The sequence below is a fragment of the Cnephaeus nilssonii genome, assembly GCF_951640355.1.
Source record: "Cnephaeus nilssonii genome assembly, chromosome: 5".
Taxonomy (NCBI): Eukaryota; Metazoa; Chordata; class Mammalia; order Chiroptera; family Vespertilionidae; genus Cnephaeus; species Cnephaeus nilssonii.
The window spans coordinates 25,098,896-25,118,979 of record NC_137076.1 but is presented as its reverse complement, the minus strand read 5'-3'; the positions used below and the strand labels follow the sequence as shown (position 1 = coordinate 25,118,979).

The 20,084-nt window shown below is 46.2% G+C and overlaps 1 protein-coding gene across 7 annotated transcripts in view; it reads left to right on the top strand.

Moving 5' to 3' along the window:
- Window positions 1-537: 537 nt before the first annotated feature.
- The window catches only part of SMARCA4 (SWI/SNF related BAF chromatin remodeling complex subunit ATPase 4), an 89,262-nt gene continuing 69,715 nt past the window's right edge, over window positions 538-20,084 (top strand). For 3 of the 7 annotated variants that reach the window (XM_079770480.1, XM_079770479.1, XM_079770481.1), the window contains exons 1-2: window positions 538-701; window positions 18,861-19,113. In XM_079770480.1, coding sequence (XP_079626606.1) covers window positions 18,892-19,113 — 222 coding nt within the window. In that variant the 5' untranslated portion in view covers window positions 538-701; window positions 18,861-18,891. Of the gene's footprint in view, window positions 702-17,079; window positions 19,114-20,084 lie in introns of those variants that run through there. The other 4 variants (XM_079770482.1, XM_079770484.1, XM_079770485.1 and 1 more) reach the window with 4 other exon arrangements.

The window sequence follows — 20,084 nt, the reverse complement described above, 5'->3', positions numbered from 1 at the left end:
AAAAGGCAGCCACGGTCGAGTTCCCCTCGGACCCGCCGAACAGGCCCCACCACCCTCCGACCAGGGATGAAAGCGACTCCCAGGCCTACGCTTGGCCGACTCTGCTCAACTTCAGTCCAGCCTTACGCACGGCCTCAGGTCCTCACGAGTCTCAGGGCCCCCGGCCAGCCATTTTCCACAGACCCCACCACCTCCCGCCCCATCCCCCAACCTCCACGACCGCCGCAGTGGCGTCCGCTCTGCGCACGCTCCGCGGCGTGGGTACGCGCGGCGTCGGAAGGCGAAGACCCCTGTGCGTTGGCGCAGGACCTTCCCTGACGGAGGTGGGAGGTGCGTCGGGCACTGGTGCTGTTCCCGGCCCCGCCTACCTTCCTGGTCTCGGGGAATGCGCATGCGCACTGGGAGCGGAAGCGCGGGCGGGCGCGCGCTCTAGGCCGGGCGGACGGCGGAAGCGGGAGAAGCCATCCGTGAGGGGGGGGTAGGGGAGTCGGCGAGTGCGCGCGCCGCGGGGGCGCGGGTGGCGTGTGTGCGGGGGTAGGGGGAGGCCAAGGCGGGCGGGCGCGCGCACGAGGTTTAACCTCGCTTGGTGGCGGCGGCAGCTTCTTTGTTTCTTGAGGAGAGGCGAGACGCCCACTCAGTCCCTGGCAAAGCGCAGAGGGGCGGGGGCGACGCCGAGAAGGCGACGGTGCAGGCGGCTCCCGGTAAGGAACGCGGGCCGCGGGGGGACGGCACGGGGTTGGGAGGACGGTTTGAATGGAGTCGGGGCGCCGAGGGGGGAGGGGGATGCTGGCTCCCAGAGCCGGGCCGGGGTACGGCGGCGCCCGAGGGTCAAGAAGCCCGGCCGGCACCGCGCGCGCGAGGAAAGCTACTGTGTAGTGAGGTCGCGGCGGCTACGAAACCCGCGGGCCGGCGGGGTGGGGGCCGGTGCCGCGTGGAGGTCGCGCGCCACTCGCGCGCGTTCTCGCCGGATTCGCCGGACAAAGCTTGCCGCCCCCTCGGCAAGGTTCCGGCCGCGATCGCGGTCTCCGTGGCGGCTGCAACAAAAGCGAGGCGTCGGGGATTTTCTGGCTATGTTGTAACGGGTCCGACCCCAATGTTGCCTTTTTGGCGAGGTTGCGGTCGCGGCTCAGTAGGAAAAACTCCTCATGTGTGCGGTGTCGCCTGGACACGAGCATTCGCAGCCTCCTTGGGTTAGATGACCTAATATTTTACTTTAAAAATCACATATTCTAGATTTTAAAGGAAAGGTAAATAACTCGCCCCATCCCTTGCAAGTAGGAACTTCAAAATGTCCTGAGTGGAGGGGTGGGGTTGGTAGCAAGTGGGGTAGGACTAGGGGAATTGTTTGCTATTGAAAGCATTGTTTTTGCATCCTTTTCCTTTCTACCAGTTGATTTTCCAGGTTAAGGTTTTTATTTAAAACCTGGACCTTTCAGGAGAATGTTTTGTGACAGTCTTGGAGACACTGGTTTTGATCCCTCTCCCCCCTCCGCCCCCCAGTGAATCCTGGAAAGGTAGGAGATAAGTGTAAGAGCCACTTCCCAGGAATTTGAAACAAGTTTTCAGTTTGAATTGACAGACCAGATTACTGTATGATTCCTGGCGCTTGCTTGGTCACTTAGCTGTGTGACTTTAAGCAGATAGTTTAATCTCTCTGAACCTCTTAGTTTCCTCCTTGGTGAAATGAGAATAATGTTACAAATGGAGCTGGGTGAAAGCCTGTAAAATGGTTCCTGGCAAGTGGAAGCACTGTTACTGTCTGGTCCAATCTGCTTCTTCATTGTTCAGCAAATCCCCGGGTCCCTTCTGTGGGTCAGATGGTTGGGAGGACCCTCTCCAATCTTTAGGATGACAGGTGGTTAATGTGGGAACAACTCGCCCTGGCCTATCATTTAATCCAACTTTTTCTGTGAGAGGAAAGCAGTGGATGCCCAGGGAGTGGTGAGCCAGAGATCAGGAAGGTGTGTGGAAGAGAGGGCTCGGAATCCGGGAGGATGTCCAGTCTTGTATTTGGATTGCCCTGTAACAGTCATTGTTCCCTCTGCTACACTGGCACATTGCCTCAATTTGTAATTACACATCCATATTCTGAGGACCATCAGAGCTGGGGTTGTCTCCCACAGCACTCTGGGCCTGGCACATGGTAGGCCCTAGTGAACATTTGTGCAATGAATGAAGGGCCCTTGGTTGGATTGAGGGAACATGTGTGTGAAGTTCTTGGCACAGGACCAGTGTGGTTGTAAGCAATCAACATTAGTTGCTGTTGGGTTTTAACTTTCAAGGCCATTGTTTCCCAAACTTCATTCTCCTGGGAAGGAGAGCATAGGATGGTAGTGTGGGATGGTGGTGAGGAATGCTGGTTCTGGAATCAGACCTCCTGGTTTCACACCCAGCTCGCTAAATCTTTTTTAAAATTTTATTTAATATGTTTTTATTGATTTTAGGAGAGAGAAGAAAGGGGGAGAGAGAAACATGGATGTGAGAGAGAAACATTGATCAGTTGCCTCTGGTATGCACTCCCAACTGGGGATCAAACCTGCAAACCGGGCATGTTTCCTGATGGGGAATCGAACCAGCGACCTTTTGGTGCATAGGACAATGCTTAATATGGACCAGGGCCCAGCTCTCTAAATCTTAATTAGACCTCAAGCAAGGCACTTACCAGTGGGTTTCCCCATTTGTGAAACAAGTATGACAAAATGGTGATTGAGGGGGTATCTATTTAACACATTGCAGTGCTTGGCATATATGAGTGGTTATATATATATTACTAACTTGCTTTAAAATCAGTGCATACATAATTGTGAGAATAACAAATAATTCTCCTTGTACCACCTAAAATCATTTTGATCTTGCAGGTTTTGGAGTCAGGGCTGAGGGATGACATCAGAACTGTGACATCATCAGTACATGGCCTCTAATCTTTGTCTTTGAAAAGCAAACATACACATTTTCATTTGCACACTTTACCACTCCTTGTGGACCCTCAAAATAATGGGAGGTAATTTGCACACTTTACCACTCCCTAGAGCAGATGTGGGAGAGCGGGAAGAATTATGTATTTTGGGCAAATGTCTGGCGAGAACAACATTCTGCTGGCAAAGAAACACATCCATGGGTGTTTCTTCACCAGGGGCTTTCCAGTCAACCACCCTGAGTTTGACTTCTGGTTTTGCCACTTTCCTTGGTGCCTCAGAGAAACAGAAGTGACAGAGTGCCTGGCACATAATAAATCCTCAGATGTGCCAGCTGATTTTGGCCTCAGTCATCATTCCTTGCCTGCCATGTTCAGAGGGACCCATTTACATTAACAAAAGACTGAACACAATGTTAATAGCGCCCCCTAGAGTTGTGCGAGAAAGTGGCTCAAGGGGGACTCATTCACACCGGCCACAGACAGAGCACATTGTGAATGGGAGTTGTGCAAGAAGTGGCCCAACCACTCATTCCCCATTCATATAGCAAACAAACGTGTATTGAGTGTCTGCCATGAGCCAGGCACTGCTGGGAGCTGGTGATTCAGCCAGGAGCAGGCAGACAAGGACCCTGTTCTGATTTGCTTATATCTGTCTTCTTATTTGCCAAGGTGGGTAGTAATAGTACCCAACTTGTAAGATTGCTGCAAGGACTAAACAACAACAAAAAATGACAAATGTAAGTTGCTTACAAGGGTGCCTGGTGCATAGTGCTAAACATTTGGTAGCTGTTGTCATTAGGTTTCCTACAACATCTTGGTGGGTACAGAATATATTTTTGCCAAATTGTAGTCATTCTGTATGATTCAAGGTGGTAATGAAGAAATAGACTCCTCCATTTTTCCTTAATACTTAAAAATTTTATGCTTTTCAATTTCACCACAAGGCATTGGAAAAGGAGGAAGCATGTTTGGTGGCATGGCTTTTGAAAAATAGCAAACATTTATTGTTAATTTCACTTATTGTTAATTAAAGTTATTGAAAATTATAATTTTCTTACAATTTGTAACATTGATTGGAATACTTCAGAGAAAATTGAAGTTTTTTAAAAAAAATTAGAATGAAAGGGATGTGGAAGACCTATTATAAAAGGGAAGCAACAGCTGCTGGAATATGGGGGGAAGTGTCCAAGGGGAAACATGTCAGAATTGAGTTTGAAGCCAAATGGAGAGCTGCCATTGCTGTTGACCTTATACATAGAATCTCAAAGAAGTATAAGCCTCATGAATATGATCAGTGATGTCTTGGTTGGAATTTTCTGTTAGTTGTATGCTGCTGCTATTAATTTTTCAGGATATGGATTTGGTGAGCATGAGAAATTGAATTTGGCCTGTATTCATCTTCCTATATGGATAGGGAAGGAAAGCACCAGGTGTAGCTGGGTTTATGGGGAGGTCAGATTTCACAGGGCAGAGAAAAAGGAGGGGATGCATCGATTTCCCCCTAATTCTCTCAGGGCAGGTGCTTTCTTTAGAAAACAGGTACATGTTAGCTAGAATAAACCTGCTCTGACCCCTTCCTGGCCTTTGCAACCCCAAGTGGTTTCCAGAGCTTCACTTTGGGACTTGTTTACTTTGCTAAAGGAACATGTCTTCGTTTTTGCACATGGACACTTGTCACTGGGAACAGTTGAGTTTTGCTCTGTGAAGTTCACCAGCCATGAGTGTGGTAAAGGAAGGTTGACTCTGTTTTTAGTAGCTGTGGCCTTTAAAATGGTTCTTTGGGCTGGTTTAAGTTCTCCTTTAACCGGCAGGTTGCGCCCCGCTGGCTCAGGATGCAGGTGGCCACATGGCAGTTGCTGCTTCACCTGTTACAGTGGGAGACTTGAGGTGGCAGGCTTGATGTGTGTCACCCTGACTTGCCCTGTGAGTGCCAGTAAAGTGACACAGTGTATGGTCTCACTGTCCTAATGATGTTACTAAAGCACAGCAAGCTGCTTGCTATATCCTGGGAGCTGCTTCTGGCCCTGGTGACTGCCAAGTGTTTCCGATCACAGGCTGGACTGATTGTGTACTGAGTACCCTTGCCCGACTCCACAGAACACCTCCTGTGTGCTGAGGGGGGCATCTCTGCTATACTCCACACCCTTTCAGGCTCTCTTTCTCCTATACCTTCTGATCATCCCCCGAATCAGTTATTCAGACCTTGCAGTCACACAGACTTGAGGACTCTACTCCCTGCATGACTTTTTAAAAAAAATGTTTTTATTGATTTTTAGCGAGAGAGATAGAAACATTAATGATCAGAGAGAATCATCGATCAACTGCTTCCTGTACACCTACAGGGGGTCAAGCCTGAAACCGGGCATATGCCCCGACCGGGAATCGAACTGTGACCGCCTGGTTTATAGATGGATGCTCAACCACTGAACCACACCGGCTGGGCTCCCTGCATGACTTTGGGCAAATGACTTAACCTCTCTGAGCATACAATCCTCTGTTCCTACCGTAGTCTCTTCAGTCATCAGTGCTGAACCGAGGGGATGCAAGTTGGGGCTGAAATCCATCCTGGCTGGGCTTTGCCAAATTTGGCTCCAGAGCTAGGCAGTCCCAAGTAAGGGGCGCTTTTTATATTTCAAATGGCATGTGCTAGCTGAGGCCCTCCTAGTCACCTTGACTCTCACCCTATCTGTTCCATCAGCATGTCCAGAGAAATATTTTAAAAGCGACATCAAATTGTATCATTGCCCTGTCCAGAACCTTGCAGTGGTTTCCCAATCTACCTAGTAGACCCCTTACCTCCTCACCATTGCCCTCAAAGCCTGTGATCTGCCCTCCCCACCAATCTCTGACCTCATCTGCCACACCCCCATCACCTGCTCCACTCTAACAAAGTCCTACCCCAGGGCCTTTGCACTTGCTGGTCTCTGTGTTCATAGATAGCCATGTGGATCCTATTTCACTTCAGGTTTCTGCTTAGATATGTCCCCATTACTGAGACCATCTCTGGCCACCGTGATTGAAAGAGCACCTGCCGTCAGCTTGAGTGCTAACTCTGCTTGATTATTATTATTATTTTTACAGAGAGGAAGGGAGAGGGATAGAGAATTAGAAACATCAATGAGAGAGAAACATCAATCAGCTGCCTCCTGCACACTCCCCACTGGGTATGTGCCCGCAACCAAGGTACATGCCCTTGACTGGAATCGAACCCGGGACCCTTGAATCCGCAGGCCAATGCTCTATCCACTGAGCCAAACCGGCCAGGGCTTGATTATTTTTTTCATAACACTTCCACCCCCTACATGACGTGTCATATTATTTGTGTGTTTGTTTCTGTCACTCAGTTATCAGTCCCACCAGACAGGGACTGTTTCTGCTGGATGCCCAGTGCCTAGAACCTTGCTTTGCTCAGGGTCAGTTGGTATTTGGGGTGGCTGGGAGGGTCTGTCCCAAGTGATACTTGGAAGGTATAGGTGCCACGCCTCCTTGTACTTTCTAAGCTCCTTTCTTGGGGGAGTTCCCTTCAGCCCTCTCCAGGGATCATGTCTTGCTCAGTGTTGAGTATATAGCAGGCCATAACAGACCCAGCAGTGAGTCATGACATCCATCCAGGGTTGACTAGGCTTAACAGGAGCAGGGTCAGGAAAGATTTGTAAAGCTTGTTGCCATTACTTGGTGTATGTTTGTGTTGGGCCAAGTCATCACTCTGGGTCATGGTCAAAAGAGTTTAAAAAACACACATCTAAAAAAAAAACCACAAAAACAAAAAAAAAGAAAAAGAAAAAAAAAAGGAAAAAAACAACAACACACACACACATCTAATGGATAATAGGATAGTGTTTGTGTTCTTGACGTAAAGACACTACACCTCCCTGACAGATAAGAGTGTAAACTCTCAGGGCAGAAAACCAACCTGGTTGTCATGTCTTCTGGCATGTTGTATTTGGGGAGGTGCTCTTTAGTGGTTGTCAAGTGAATGAAAAAATTTTTTAAATGGGCAAGGGTAGATTCCAATGAATAAAATGATACATAATTCCCAGTGCTAAAAATAATACTTGGACCCTGGCCAGAGTGGCTCAGTTGGTTGGAGTGTCATCCTGTCCTGTTTATGGGAAGGTGGTGTGTTTGATTCTAGGTCAGGGCACATACCCAAGTTGCAGATTCGATCTCTGGTCCAGGTGCATGTGGAAGGCAACAGATTGATGTTTCTCTCTCGCATTGATATTTTCTCTCTCTCTCCCTCCCTTCCTCTCTCTCTAAAATCAATGGAAACATATCCTCAGGTGAGGATTAAAAAAAAATAGAAAAAAATAGCCTGGCTTGTGTGGCTCAGTGTTTGAGCAATGACCTATGATCCAGGAGATCTTGGCTTAATTTCCAGTTAGGGCACATGCTTGGATTGCGGGCTTGATCCCCAGTAGGGGGCATGCAGGAGGCAGCCAATCCTTAATTCTCTCTCCCTCTCCCTTCCTCTCTGAAATCAATAAAAAAATATTTAAAAATAATAATAATACTTGGTAACAATTCAGCATGCCTTTTAGGTAGAACTGAGAAGCCATTGTAATTGATTGTGACATGACTTTTCCTTTCTAAAATGTATTCTTTTTTAAATGCAGGGCAAGGTTTTGCTACATAATTATATTGCAAGGAGAAAGTTCTATTAGACACAGTGATGGGGAAGTACAGTCTCAGGAATAAGCCATTTCCACAAGGTCCATAAGGCCACAGATGCCTGCCCCTTAACATCCTTCCAGGTTCATTTACTAGAGCACTCCACACCATCAGGACATCTGTGGAGGGTTTTGCTTAGTAGATTTATTAGGAGGGAAACGTTTTGTATTTTGAATGTAAGGCATGGGGCTGGTTTTGCCCAGCCACCATTGCTGGGTATGAACACCCTGCTATGACTTGACTGTAATGTTGAATCTGCTGATGACACGTGTCTGTAAACAAATTTCTCCACACACCCCTAAAAACAGCAAATATTCTGGGCCAACCTGAAATATAAAGCTGTTTTTCTGGCAAGATGAAAAAGCATACACCATAATTCCAGCAAGCAGATACCAGAGGGTCCAGATTGCTTGTTAGCAGCTTGTCCTGCCACAGAGGTGGCCACCAGGGTACTTTTTTACTTATAAGACAAAAAGCAAGGGTGTTAGGAAAGAAGAAACTAGACTGATCCTCCAGCACTCCTGTTTCACATTTGATGGCCAGAGATGTTTTATTTTAAATGATAATTTTGATGAAGTTGAAAGTAGATGGAAAATAATGCAGTTTAAATCCTTTCATCTTTCTCTTTTATTTCCACAAAGGCACTTCCTGGGCCTCTCTTCTGGGTTATGTAGTTCCCGAGTATTTTTCTAACCTAGGTATTTTTCCTTAAAAAGTGGCTCAGTTGGTAGGGTGTCCTCTCATGCTCCGAAAGGTTGCCAGCTCGATTTCTTGGTCAGGGCACATACCCATGTTGTGGGCTTGATCCCTGGTCGGGGGCATGCAGGAGGCAGCCAATCTATTTATCACTCTCACATCCATGTTCCTCTCTTTTCTTCTCCCTTCCTCTCTCTCTAAAAAAATCAATAAAAAATATTTAAAACATTTCTAAAAATCTGGTTATGGAAGTAATAGATGATGATTATAAACAAACACACACACACAAAGAAAAAAAACACCAGAAATCTCTGATGTGGAAAATGTGAAGTTTCCCATCATACACCTCCAGAGAGAGCTGCTGGCTGCAGCTGATAGTTTGGTGTATGTTGGCTTCTATGCATGGATTAACATGCATCTATAGTGTAGTTGATCCTTAAACAATGTTGCAAATCGACGCAGAACTTTTACTCCTTCAAAACTTAACTACAGTCCAGCTCAGTGGTTGAGCATTGACCTGTGAACTAGGAGGTCACGGTTTGATTCCTGGTCAGGGCATATGCCTGGATTTCAGGCTTGATCCCCAGTGTGGCGTGTGCAGGAGGCAGCCAATCAATGATTCTCTCTCATTGATGTTTCTATCCCTCTCTCCTCCTCCCATCCTTTCTGAAATCAATAAAGATATTTTAAAAAACAACGACAAAAATTACTTAACTATTAATAGCTTACTGTTGACGGGAAGCCTTACTAATAACATAAGCACTCGATTAACACATATGTTGCATATTATATATATTATATTATAGTAAGACTAGTGGCCCGGTGCACGAATTCATGCACATTGAAAGGAAATTAATTAGAAGAAATAGTTTAATATTGCTATTCGCCCTTACTTCTCTATAATAGAAGTGTCAACCAAATTCACAATTGACAATGACAGATTGAAACACACGTGTGATTGACTAAGTCATTTTCACAGTCCACCATTTATTTCTTTTCAGTTGGGTCAAGTTTCTAAGCTTTCTAAATCTCCGTTTTCTGGCTAATGAAAAGAAAATAGGATTCCACTGAGTCTCCTATCTACCTACTCCAGGACTTCTGTGAGGATCAAATGAGATGAGGCATGGGAAAATGCTTCACAGACATTTGGTTACAGTGTAAAATGTTTGCACTTGGCTATAAAGCAAGTCGTGTTCCTGGGCTGAAGAAACTGCAAGGAGGCTAGTTGCTAGAGAGAAGAAGCTGGGCGTTGCTATGTGACATCGTTACCCAGATGGGCACTTAGCATATTAGCCATATATATAAAATGTTAAGAAAATCATAAAGAAGAGAAAATATATTTACAGTATTTATTGAAAAAAAAATCTGTGTATTAGTGGACTTGCAGAGTTCAAACCATGTTGTTCAAGGGTCAGTTGTATCATTATTCTTACCAAAGTGGGCCTTGGATCAAGCACTTCGACCTTCTTTCCCCTGCTTCATTTTGGATGATCCTCTGTGTCCATTTGTACAGAGCCCCCTCATTCACTTTTAATGGTGCCACAACATATGCAGCATGGATTGTGTGGGGTCCTGACTGGCATTTTGGATGCTTCTCAGAGAAATAGAGGAGCAGTAACATGGCCAAATCACTTCCAGACCCTGTGTCCGGGGTTCTAGACCAAGCATGTCAAACTCATAGCACACAATGAATATTTTTGTGGCCTAGCCAATATATTGGTATGCAAGAAATGTTTTAATAAAAATTTTGTAACTTAACTTTTACAATATCCTGTTATACATAATTATTAATAACGAACTACAATGTTCACTAATGACTGATTACTATAATCGTGTTGCATTCATTTCCCTTACACGCAGACGCACCATCCCCACTAATACTAGCAGCGAATATTTTAGCAACCGATTGCCATGTCATTAGTCTTGTACTGACTTGTTTGGTGTGCACGACAGGAAATATTTTGCTTTTGAAGAATAAGAAAAGTAGCTTTATTTGCATTACGCTTATTAATTTGTGCAGTTATTCAGTGTCTGGTAAATTAAGGTTCAAGAAAATATATTAATTTTATTAAAATGTTCTATTATTTTATGTTAATGATTGCTCATTTATTTCAGCCCTTTGTATTCAGCATGTCTCTATTGAAATAAACCTATCTTTCTATGAAAATTGAAGCTTTTGTTTTTTTGTGGCCCACATAAACTTAAACCTTGTTTATTTGGCCCATGTTAGCCTTTGAGTTTGACATGCTTGATCTAGAAGAGCCTGTTTTCATCTTGTGGCCTCCTGAATATCTTAGCATTCAGCTTTTCTATTCTTACCGGAAGTAGTTTTATTTCCTGTCACATTCCTTCAGACTGCCCACTTGGATTCCCAAGCTCTGTTCCCTTCTGTGGAACCCCAAATGCACCTAACCCATGGGCCAGACACATCTCGATTATGCTTTCAGATACACCAGGCTAACAATTTCACCATTTTGGCTCCTTCATCCCCTTGTCCTTCATTTTGTCTCTCTGCTTAGGTAGAACTGGTTGGATGGATTTCATTGTGTGTGAAGTTACCCTTACTTTCCCAACCCAGACACCAAGTGACTTGTCCGAGAGGGATTTGTTGCAGGAGTCCATGGCAGCACCATGGAAGCTACCTGTAACCCACCAGGCCTTAGGATGACCTTGGGGGACCAAGAAATTTGCTGGAAAAGCCAACTCTTTAGTTTTCGATGTAGAAAGGGCAGGGGTGTTTGGTGGTAAAGAAGAAGGAATGGGGAAGAGGGATGTCAGATCTCACCTGGTTAATCCTGTCTTGCCTCCTGAGTAGGCATCTCACTGGAGTGTAGTGGTACTCCTTCCTCCACCCTCTTCAGCCCTCAGCAGGGCCAGGCGCACTCCTGCCCCTCAGTTGGCTAGCTAAAAGGAACTTGATAATGGCTAAGCAAATTGCTTTTGTGGCATTGCTGACCAAGAGGGCAAGGGAGAGTTTGCAGCAGCCCAAATCCTGCCCATTGATTGCGAGGCTGGACCTTGTCTGCACTGGGCTATACTGATCCTTAAGCAGCTTCTGCTTCTTGAGGGGAGAAGCGAGCATATTTGTCCTGAGTGCTGAGGGACGGGAGCATTAATCACGGTTTGTCCTGCAGGGAAGCTAAAGTGAGGAAGCAAATGCTCTAGAGTGGTTACTTACTATGTGGCTAGTTTACTCATCTCTGTATGGGGAGAGGAGGGTGGAAATGCTTCATCTGTATGACATTTCTAGGACAGTAGTGACACGCAGTAAGCATTGCTCAGTAAATGTTAGGACCCTTGATTTCACCAGATGTGTGGTGGCACTTCCTGCCTGTATATGCTGTGCATGTGTTGGCTCATTCGATGCTGGCTGTGACCCCTGAGGGACATCTCTGCTCCGGCCTACAGAAGAGGATCCAGGCTCAGAGAAGTTGAGTCACTTATCTAGCATGGTGCGGTTAGTAGGTGACAGAGTCCACACTCAGAGTCTGAGTTGCACTGTGAGCTTGGCCTTGTTTCTCCATCTTCTCCACTGACCTGCTGTGTGACTTCTGCATCTCAGGGACACCTCTGTCAGTGAGACCAATGATAGCCCTTTTGTATAGTGTGGTGGTGTGACTCAGTGAATAAATCCAGGTCCTTATCACCAAATGGGCCCACAGCTCTGCCTCTCTCTCGGGCTGGGTCTTCCTTCCTGTGATTTCTTTGTGACTGATACATCCTCAACAGTTGTAAATTACTAGGGGCAGGGACAAGTCACAGTCCCCTTGGATATTAAAATATCTCTTCCCTTTCTCTATCCCATGACTTTGAGGTAGTACAGGAAAACCTGTTTCCTCATATCACATTTCTGACATCAAATGTGGGTTTTCCACACCAAGCAATTTTCTGCAAGTTTCTGCTGACACTAACTGTCCTACAGTTCAGTTCTGGCACTAACTGTCCTACAGTTCAGTTCTGGTACTAACTGCATACCCCACAGATTAATGGTTCAGTCCCACAGGACTGCCCCCCAATTCTGACGCCTTCTTTGCAAGTAGTGGGTCCTCACATTACCCACACTTCTGCCCAACTAAGCTACAAATCAGGGTTTCCCAGAATCCCCTCCTAAGTTTTAAAAATTTGCTAGTACAGCTCATAAAATCAAGGAGACATTAAAGGATACAGATGAACAGCCAAATGAAGAGATATGTAAGGTGAGGTCTGGAAGGGTCTTGGGCATAGGAGCTTCTGCCTCTGTGGAGTTGGAATTTACCACCCTCCTGGCCTATGGATATGTTCACCAACCCAGCAGCTTTCTGAAACATGTAGTTTAGTTTTTATGGAAGCTTCATCACTCAGACATCCCTGGAGGATGGAGGGTTAGGTTGAAATTCCAACCCTCTAACCATGGCTTCATCTTTCTGGCACCCAGCCCCCATCCATCCTGAAGCCATCGAAGAGCCAACTAAGAGAACCCTCATTAGAACAAAAGATACTTCTATCACTTAGGGCAGTGGTCGGCAAACTCATTAGTCAACAGAGCCAAATGACAGTACAACGATCGAAATTTCTTTTGAGAGCCAAATTTTTTAAACTTCTTCTAACGCCACTTCTTCAAAATAGACTCACCCAGGCCGTGGTATTTTGTGGAAGAGCCACACTCAAGGGGCCAAAGAGCTGCATGTGGCTCACGAGCCACAGTTTGCCAACCACTGACTTAGGGAATTCTAAGGGATTTTGGAGCTCTGTATAAAACCAACCTGACACCCCTATCACATAGGGAATTAAAAAGGTTTTTTAGAAGCTCTGTGTCAGGAACAGAAGGTAGATAATAATTTCACAGGTAGACAAAAATTTCTTAAACAGGACCCCAAAATTATCTATATACTCTATATACTAGTATATAAAAGTCTAATATGCTAAGTGTCCAACCAATTGGTCGACCACTCTGCCTGTTGCTATGATGTGCACTGACCACCAGGGGGCAGACGCTCCGACAGGTAGGTTAGCTTGCTACTGGGATCCCGCCGATCTGGACTGGGCGAGACAGGCCGGACACGCCCTGGAGCCCTCCTGCAGTCCCTCCCTGGTCGGCCAAACTCCCGTGGTCCCTCCCCAGCCAGCTGGCCCCCATTGGCCTCAATTGGGACTGGGCAAGATGGCCCCAATTGGCCCTGATTGCCGGCCAGGCTGAGGGACCAGACCCGTGCACAAATTTGTGCACTGGGCCTCTAGTTAACCATAAAAGAACAAACTTGGTAAATCAGACATCATTAAAATTAAGAACTTCTGTTGCCCTAGCTGGTTTGGCTCAGTGGATAGAATGTCAACCTGGGGACTGAAGGGTCCCAGGTTCAGTTCCGGTCAAGGGCACATGCCCGGGTTTCGGGCTTGGTCCCCAGTGGGGGGCATGCAGGAGGCAGCCAATCAATGATTCTCATCATTGATGTTTCTCTCTCTCTCTCTGAAATCAATAAAAATATATTAAAACAAAAAGAACTTCTGTTTATCACAAGACACTGTTAAGAAAGCACAAAGGCGAGTCACAAATTGGCATATGGTAATTGAACCACTTATTCCCAAAAAAATTTTAGCAGAAATGTAGAGCCGTTATAGAAGTGGATATCTTAATGACCAGTAAGAGTATGAAAAGGTGTTTAGCACCGTTAGTCACAGGGAAATGCAAATTAAAATAAGATATTCAGGGTCCATTGCATTCCTGGGGATGCTGTGGGCAACAGTGTCACCTGGGCTTTATTTCTATTGACCTCTCATGTCCGTCCCCAGTTTGGTACTAAGATGTGATCATTCGTTACCTCACAGGGGGGGTTCTCAGTGGGCCAGGATGGAGGGGTAAAGGTGGTGTCTCTGAGGCCAAGGAAGCAATGTTGGGACAAGAGAAGGAATGGGCTGGGGGCCATGGTGGCCTCCAGGTCCAATGCCCGAGGACCTCTGTGCACCAACCTTGAAGTTTGCTGTCTGCTGTTTCCTCTTTACAAATTCCAGTCACCTGTTGGGTGAACTGCCAGGTAGTCCTCGTTTTGACCAGAGTCCCACCAGGACCCAGGATTGGCCATGGCAGTAGAGCTGATGCTGTGGCCCAAAGTCATCTGCAGACCCTGTAGGCATGGGTTTATGAGACCTGAAGTCATCATCTCCTCGGGGCAAGCACCCAGGATGCCTCAGCCCCAGTGCACACCTCAGTCTCGGCACTGGGGCTCCCCATTGTTAGTCACTTGCAGCATTCCACAGGAGCTCCCCATCATACCATGTCATGTGTGCCCTGTGTTATTGCAGCCTTACCCACATGGTATTCTGGTTTTGTTTGTTTTTAGTGCCTGTGCCTCTTGATTTTAGTATGTTTGTTTCTTGCTGAGCTTGAGCACTCTGTATAATTGGCATTCTTACATCCCTCTGGTGCAGTGGTCGGCAAACTCATTAGTCAACAGAGCCAAATATCAACAGTACAACGATTGAAATTTCTTTTGAGAGCCAAATTTTTTAAACTTAAACTTCTTCTAACGCCACTTCTTCAAAATAGACTCGCCCAGGCCGTGGTATTTTGTGGAAGAGCCACACTCAAGGGGCCAAAGAGCTGCATGTGGCTAGCAAGCCGCAGTTTGCCGACCAAGACTCTGGATGCCCCTCCCAGATGAGCAAAAGCACACCACTGTGTGATTTTCTTTTCAGATGCAGTTCACTAACAAGTGAAACTAATATACAGTGATAGAGTCAGGACAGTGGTTCTGCGTAGGGAAGTGGTTTCGACTGGGAAAGGAGCTGAGGGTGCCTTCTGGAATGTTGGAAATGTTATGTCTGATGTAGGATTCATCCATATGTGTACATACAATCAGGGCACGTTAGGTATGCTACAAGTCATTACAGGTAATTAAAATAAAAATCCCCTCAGTATACACTGAGGACCAGAGAGCCACACCGGTTCCATTTTCCTGTCCTCTCCACCACAGCAGTGCTTGTCCACATGTGGCACCAGCACCCTGATTGGGCTCCTCAGTGTTTGACAGAGCCCTACCCCCTGTGCCGCTTGGAATGGTTTTGTATTGTATTTGCACTCCTTTGGGTCCCTGTTGCTGTCACTCCCCACATGTATCTGAGCTTTCCCTCCAGAAACAAGCTTGCTGCTGATGGTGGCTCCATGCACTTACCTGCTTCATGGCAGCTTGACTCATCAGAGGTGGCAGTTTCTGAAGCAAATATTTTATTAAACTGATAAGAACAGATGCTACACTTGATCTTAGCCAAAAGGCCAAAAAGCGATTGAAGCAGATATTTTAAAAAGTGTCATGAGAAGTGTCCGCTTCTCAAAAGTGGACAGTGTCATATTCGGGCACAAAAAGTCTATTTTGATGCCTTTCAGTAACTTCAGTGGGTGCTATGTTGTTGATGAATTTAGCCCTCCTCAGTGGAGGCAGGTAATTTCTAGAGGTACCACATGCTTTGATGGGAAGAAGGTCTGATGATAAGTATAAACTACGTTTAGAAGAGCCATCATTCCAAAGGTACTTCCAGTGTGTGCTTGCCAGCATGTCTGCCTTTAGATGGGGAGTTGATGTTCCCTTGGTGGCATGGATTCTATTTTGCTGTCAGTTTCAGTTGGCTTGACTTGGAATAGAGACCTCCAAGTGAGAAAAAAAAAATCTGAGCCTGTGGATACTGCAGGATTCCTTAAGGATTTGCAGAACCACTGTTCCTTTTCGCACTTCACTGCAGTGCTCTGTGAGCCTGAGAGGGCCTGTGGACATGAAGGGGCCAAAGAGAAGCTCAGGGGAGCCATCATCCTTTGCTCAGTGTGGCCATGTCAGTGTTGCTTGATTTCCCACCTATGAATTGTGACTGCAGGTGCATCCTCCTGTAGACAAACCCCTGGGCCAGAAGTTTCAGACTCCAGAATCAGGATTTTAGCAAAGGAGATACAGAGTACTTGGCATAGACTGGGGCGGAGTCTTGGGATCAAACAGGATCCTGTTTCCATGACAGAATGTGTGACTATTCACACAGAGCTGAATCAAGTCACATTTTGCTTCTAAATGGCTTCCAAATGAATTTGTGTCAAATGTATATATTTTTTATTTTACTTTATTAAAAATTTTTTATTGATTTGAGAGAGAGAGAGAGGAAAGAAGGGAGAGAGTGAAAGAAACACCCATTTGTTGTTCCACTTATTTGTACATTCATTGGTTACTTCTTATATGTGCCCTGACTATGGATTGAACCCGCACCCATGGCATATCGGGAGGATGCTTCAACCAACTGAGCTACGCAGCCAGGGCTGATATATATTTTTAAAAGTTTAATTTTAAACTGAGCTTAATTGGGTTTGGATTTGTGGAGAAGGGCTTGTGAGCAGACACCAGTTCTTCAGTACTCTTATGAAGCTGACTTAAGGTCCAGCACTGAGGCTCCTTGAGCTTTAGAGGAAATCTGGGGTGCTCAGAGGATGGAGGAGCATTTTCTTGCATGTTGGGGTCTGTTCACGGTCATGCTGGTGTGTGGCCACTTGTTTCTGCCCTGCTAAAGTTTCTGATTCTCTCTGCTCCGATTATTTGGTCATGAAACTGGAACAAAGAAATTTGGGCTTTTGACCTATTATCAAGGAAAATGCCTCCACCTTTCAAATTAAACCTTTTTAAATCAAGATAATTAAAAATGTTCCTGAGCCCTGGCTGGTTTGGCTCAGTGGATAGAGCATCAGCCTGTGGACTGAGGGTCCCTGGTTCTATTCCAGTCAAGGGCACATGCCCGGGTTGTGGGCTCAGTCCCCAGTAGGGGTCGTGCAGGAGGCAGTCAACAATGATTCTCTCTCATCATTGATTTTCTCTCTCTCCCTCTCCCTTCCTCTCTGAAATCAATAAAAAATATATATATTTTAAAAATGTTCCTGAACTTCTTAACAGGATTTATCCCTTAGAACCAGAAGTGCCCAGTAAAGTCTAGGGGCAATGAGACTCATTATAAAACCAAAATAAATCCACAGAAACAAAAACCAGATTTGTGACATGCCAACAGGAGAGGGGCTTTTCAGTAATTCGGGATGCACAGAATGAGAGAATGTAGTGGAGCTGCTAGAGTTCATGTTTTGAAGACTATTAAATGACAAAAATGTTCATAGGTATGATTATATGAAACAAAAAAAAGCTTACCAGCCTGGCCAGTATGGCTCAGTGTTTGAGTGCTGACCCATGGACCAAGAGGTCACCAGTTCAATTCCTGGTCGCAGCACATGCCTGGGTTTCTGGCCGGAGGCAGCCAATCAGTGTTTCTCAATGTTTCTGTCTCTCTAGCCCTCTCCCTTTCTCTCTCTCTCAAATTAATGTAAATATATTCTTAGAAAGGAAAAAAAGCTTGTCTTGAGTAATTCTGTTTGTGTGTGTGTGTGTGTGTGTGTGTGAGAGAGAGAGAGAGAGAGAGAGAGAGAGAGAGTGTGTGTGTGTGTGTGTGTGTGTGTGTGTGTGTGTGTGTGTGTGGAACAGGGCCCCAGGGACAACATCAGGGCCGCTCTGTGTCCTTAAGAGGGCCCATCCTGGATGTCTCATCCTCATCCTCACCACTCTGGGGGGCTCTGAGGGTCTCTTGGGAGTCTCTGTTCTCACACACCTCTAGAATTCTGCTGGGAAGGGTCAGAAGGGCAGGGTTGCTTCTTCCTCTCTGTAGGACCAGCAGGCTCCTAATTCTGCATCTGGTGGGATGATGGGTGATTTTAAGCTTCATATTCTTTTTGTGTTTTCCAGATTTCACCACTGAGACTGTATTGCTCCATCATGATGAAAGAGGTTATTAAAGAAAATTTTATTTAAGGCCATATAACCACATAACTGATTAAGGGTTACTTGAAAATTGAACCCTTAGTGTAGGAAGCATTTATAAAATTTATCAGCTCATGGTCCTTCTTAGCAAGTATAATTTACCAACGTCATTGAGTATTTATGGACTTGTTGGAGGCTCTGGGTCATAGTTCTGGGTGTCAGTTTTTAGTGTACAACAATATTCAAACTTTAGACTTGATTATCACTCTTGAAGTATTTGAGATATCAGAATGCTATTATTTATGTAATACTTCTTTTTAAGTGAACCTACTTTTTAAACTTCATTTATTTTAAAAGAAACGATCTCACTGCCTTAAATGGAAAACCAGTATTACTGGCCACGAATATTTATTTTTATTGAATTTATGAGAATCCAGTCAGATGCTGTTGCTGGCAATGGCTTTGAGCCTTAGTTATACTCTCCTTTTTTGTTAAATTGGAAGGTGAGCATGCATTAAAGTGGTGTGAAGTACAGATCAGCACCACCCTTTGTTGTAATCAGAAAGATGGCAAGGGAAGTGAAGCCCCCCTCCCCCACCTCCTGAGTTTCATCCCTTCCTCAGGGAACTCTTATCTGATTTTGTGTGTCTGATGTATGACCTCCTTCCAGAGGAATGGAGGAGAAGGATCTGGAGGAGAAAGGCTTGCATGTCAAAGGCACCAGCTCCCTGTCAGATGGGTGCTTCTGACATGACTGTGGTCCTCCTACAATGCCCTGACCCACCCAGCTGATGGCCATGACCGCCAGACTGACCTCGACTTCTCTCTAGCAGGAGACCACTGTCCGGAGCTCCTGTGAAGATGTCCACTCCAGACCCACCCCTGGGCGGAACTCCTCGGCCAGGCCCTTCCCCAGGCCCTGGCCCCTCCCCTGGAGCCATGTTGGGCCCTAGCCCAGGTCCCTCCCCTGGCTCTGCCCACAGCATGATGGGGCCCAGTCCGGGGCCTCCCTCAGCAGGACACCCCATCCCAAGCCAGGGGCCGGGAGGGTACCCTCAGGACAACATGCACCAGATGCACAAGGTAGGAAGCCCTGGGCCCACTGCTCTGACTGGTTGGGTTCACTTGGTCAGAGGCGGGAGGGTGAGCCATGCATCCTGGTCCCTGCTGTGAGCTGGCAGTCATCATTTCATGCAGCTCCCCCGACCCCACCCCACCCCAACTTTCCCCTGTGTGTCTCTCACACCCGTTTTTCTAGGTAGGAAATGTGGTAACATTATTCCTAAGTTGCCTTTCATTAATGAATAAAAATGTCCAAATCCCTAAAAGATAGCTGAAGGCAAGGGGACTCCTGCAATTTGGTTGCTCTGTGTACCCATGTAACCCATAGAGCAGGGCAATGGTCCTCATTGGGTCACCACTTACCTGACCCGATTAGAGCTGCTTTTGCTAGTGAGGTGAAAAACTTCTCAACACAAATATTTCCTCTTTCTCTGTGTTCCTGAGAGGTAGTTGAAGGAAATAAGGAACTGTCCTCTTATATGTATTAGCATCTGCAGGAAAGGGTGCAATTCCTCAGCCTCAGAGACCACAGGAAGCCCGCAGGTAGAAGATGCAGATGGTGTGACCTGGGGGCAAGGGGACCTTGGTAACCCTCTGGGCTCCCTACCTGGGCTATCCATGTGTTTGCTCCCCATTCCATTCCCTCACCCCACCCATCAGATATAGGTGAGTATTAAGCCCATTTCATAGACCATGAACCAGAGTCTCAGAGAGATGGGCACTCGGCAAGTTAGTGGTAGAATCATCTCATCCCTCTGCTGCTCCCTGCACCCCAGGCCTGTGCCACTTCAGTGACCTCCGAGCACAGCCAAGCGAACCCCTCCCTGCCTCCCCATCGCCCGTATATTTCTGTCAACTTTGGTACAGTATCTGTCTTGTCGCTGCCTTCCTGGGAAGTTGTTGGTGACTACCCTCTCCACACACAACACCAGTTTAGGCCCGCTTCTTTAGCATAGCCCCCTCTTTTCCTCTCTGCCCATTTGCTCCTTCCT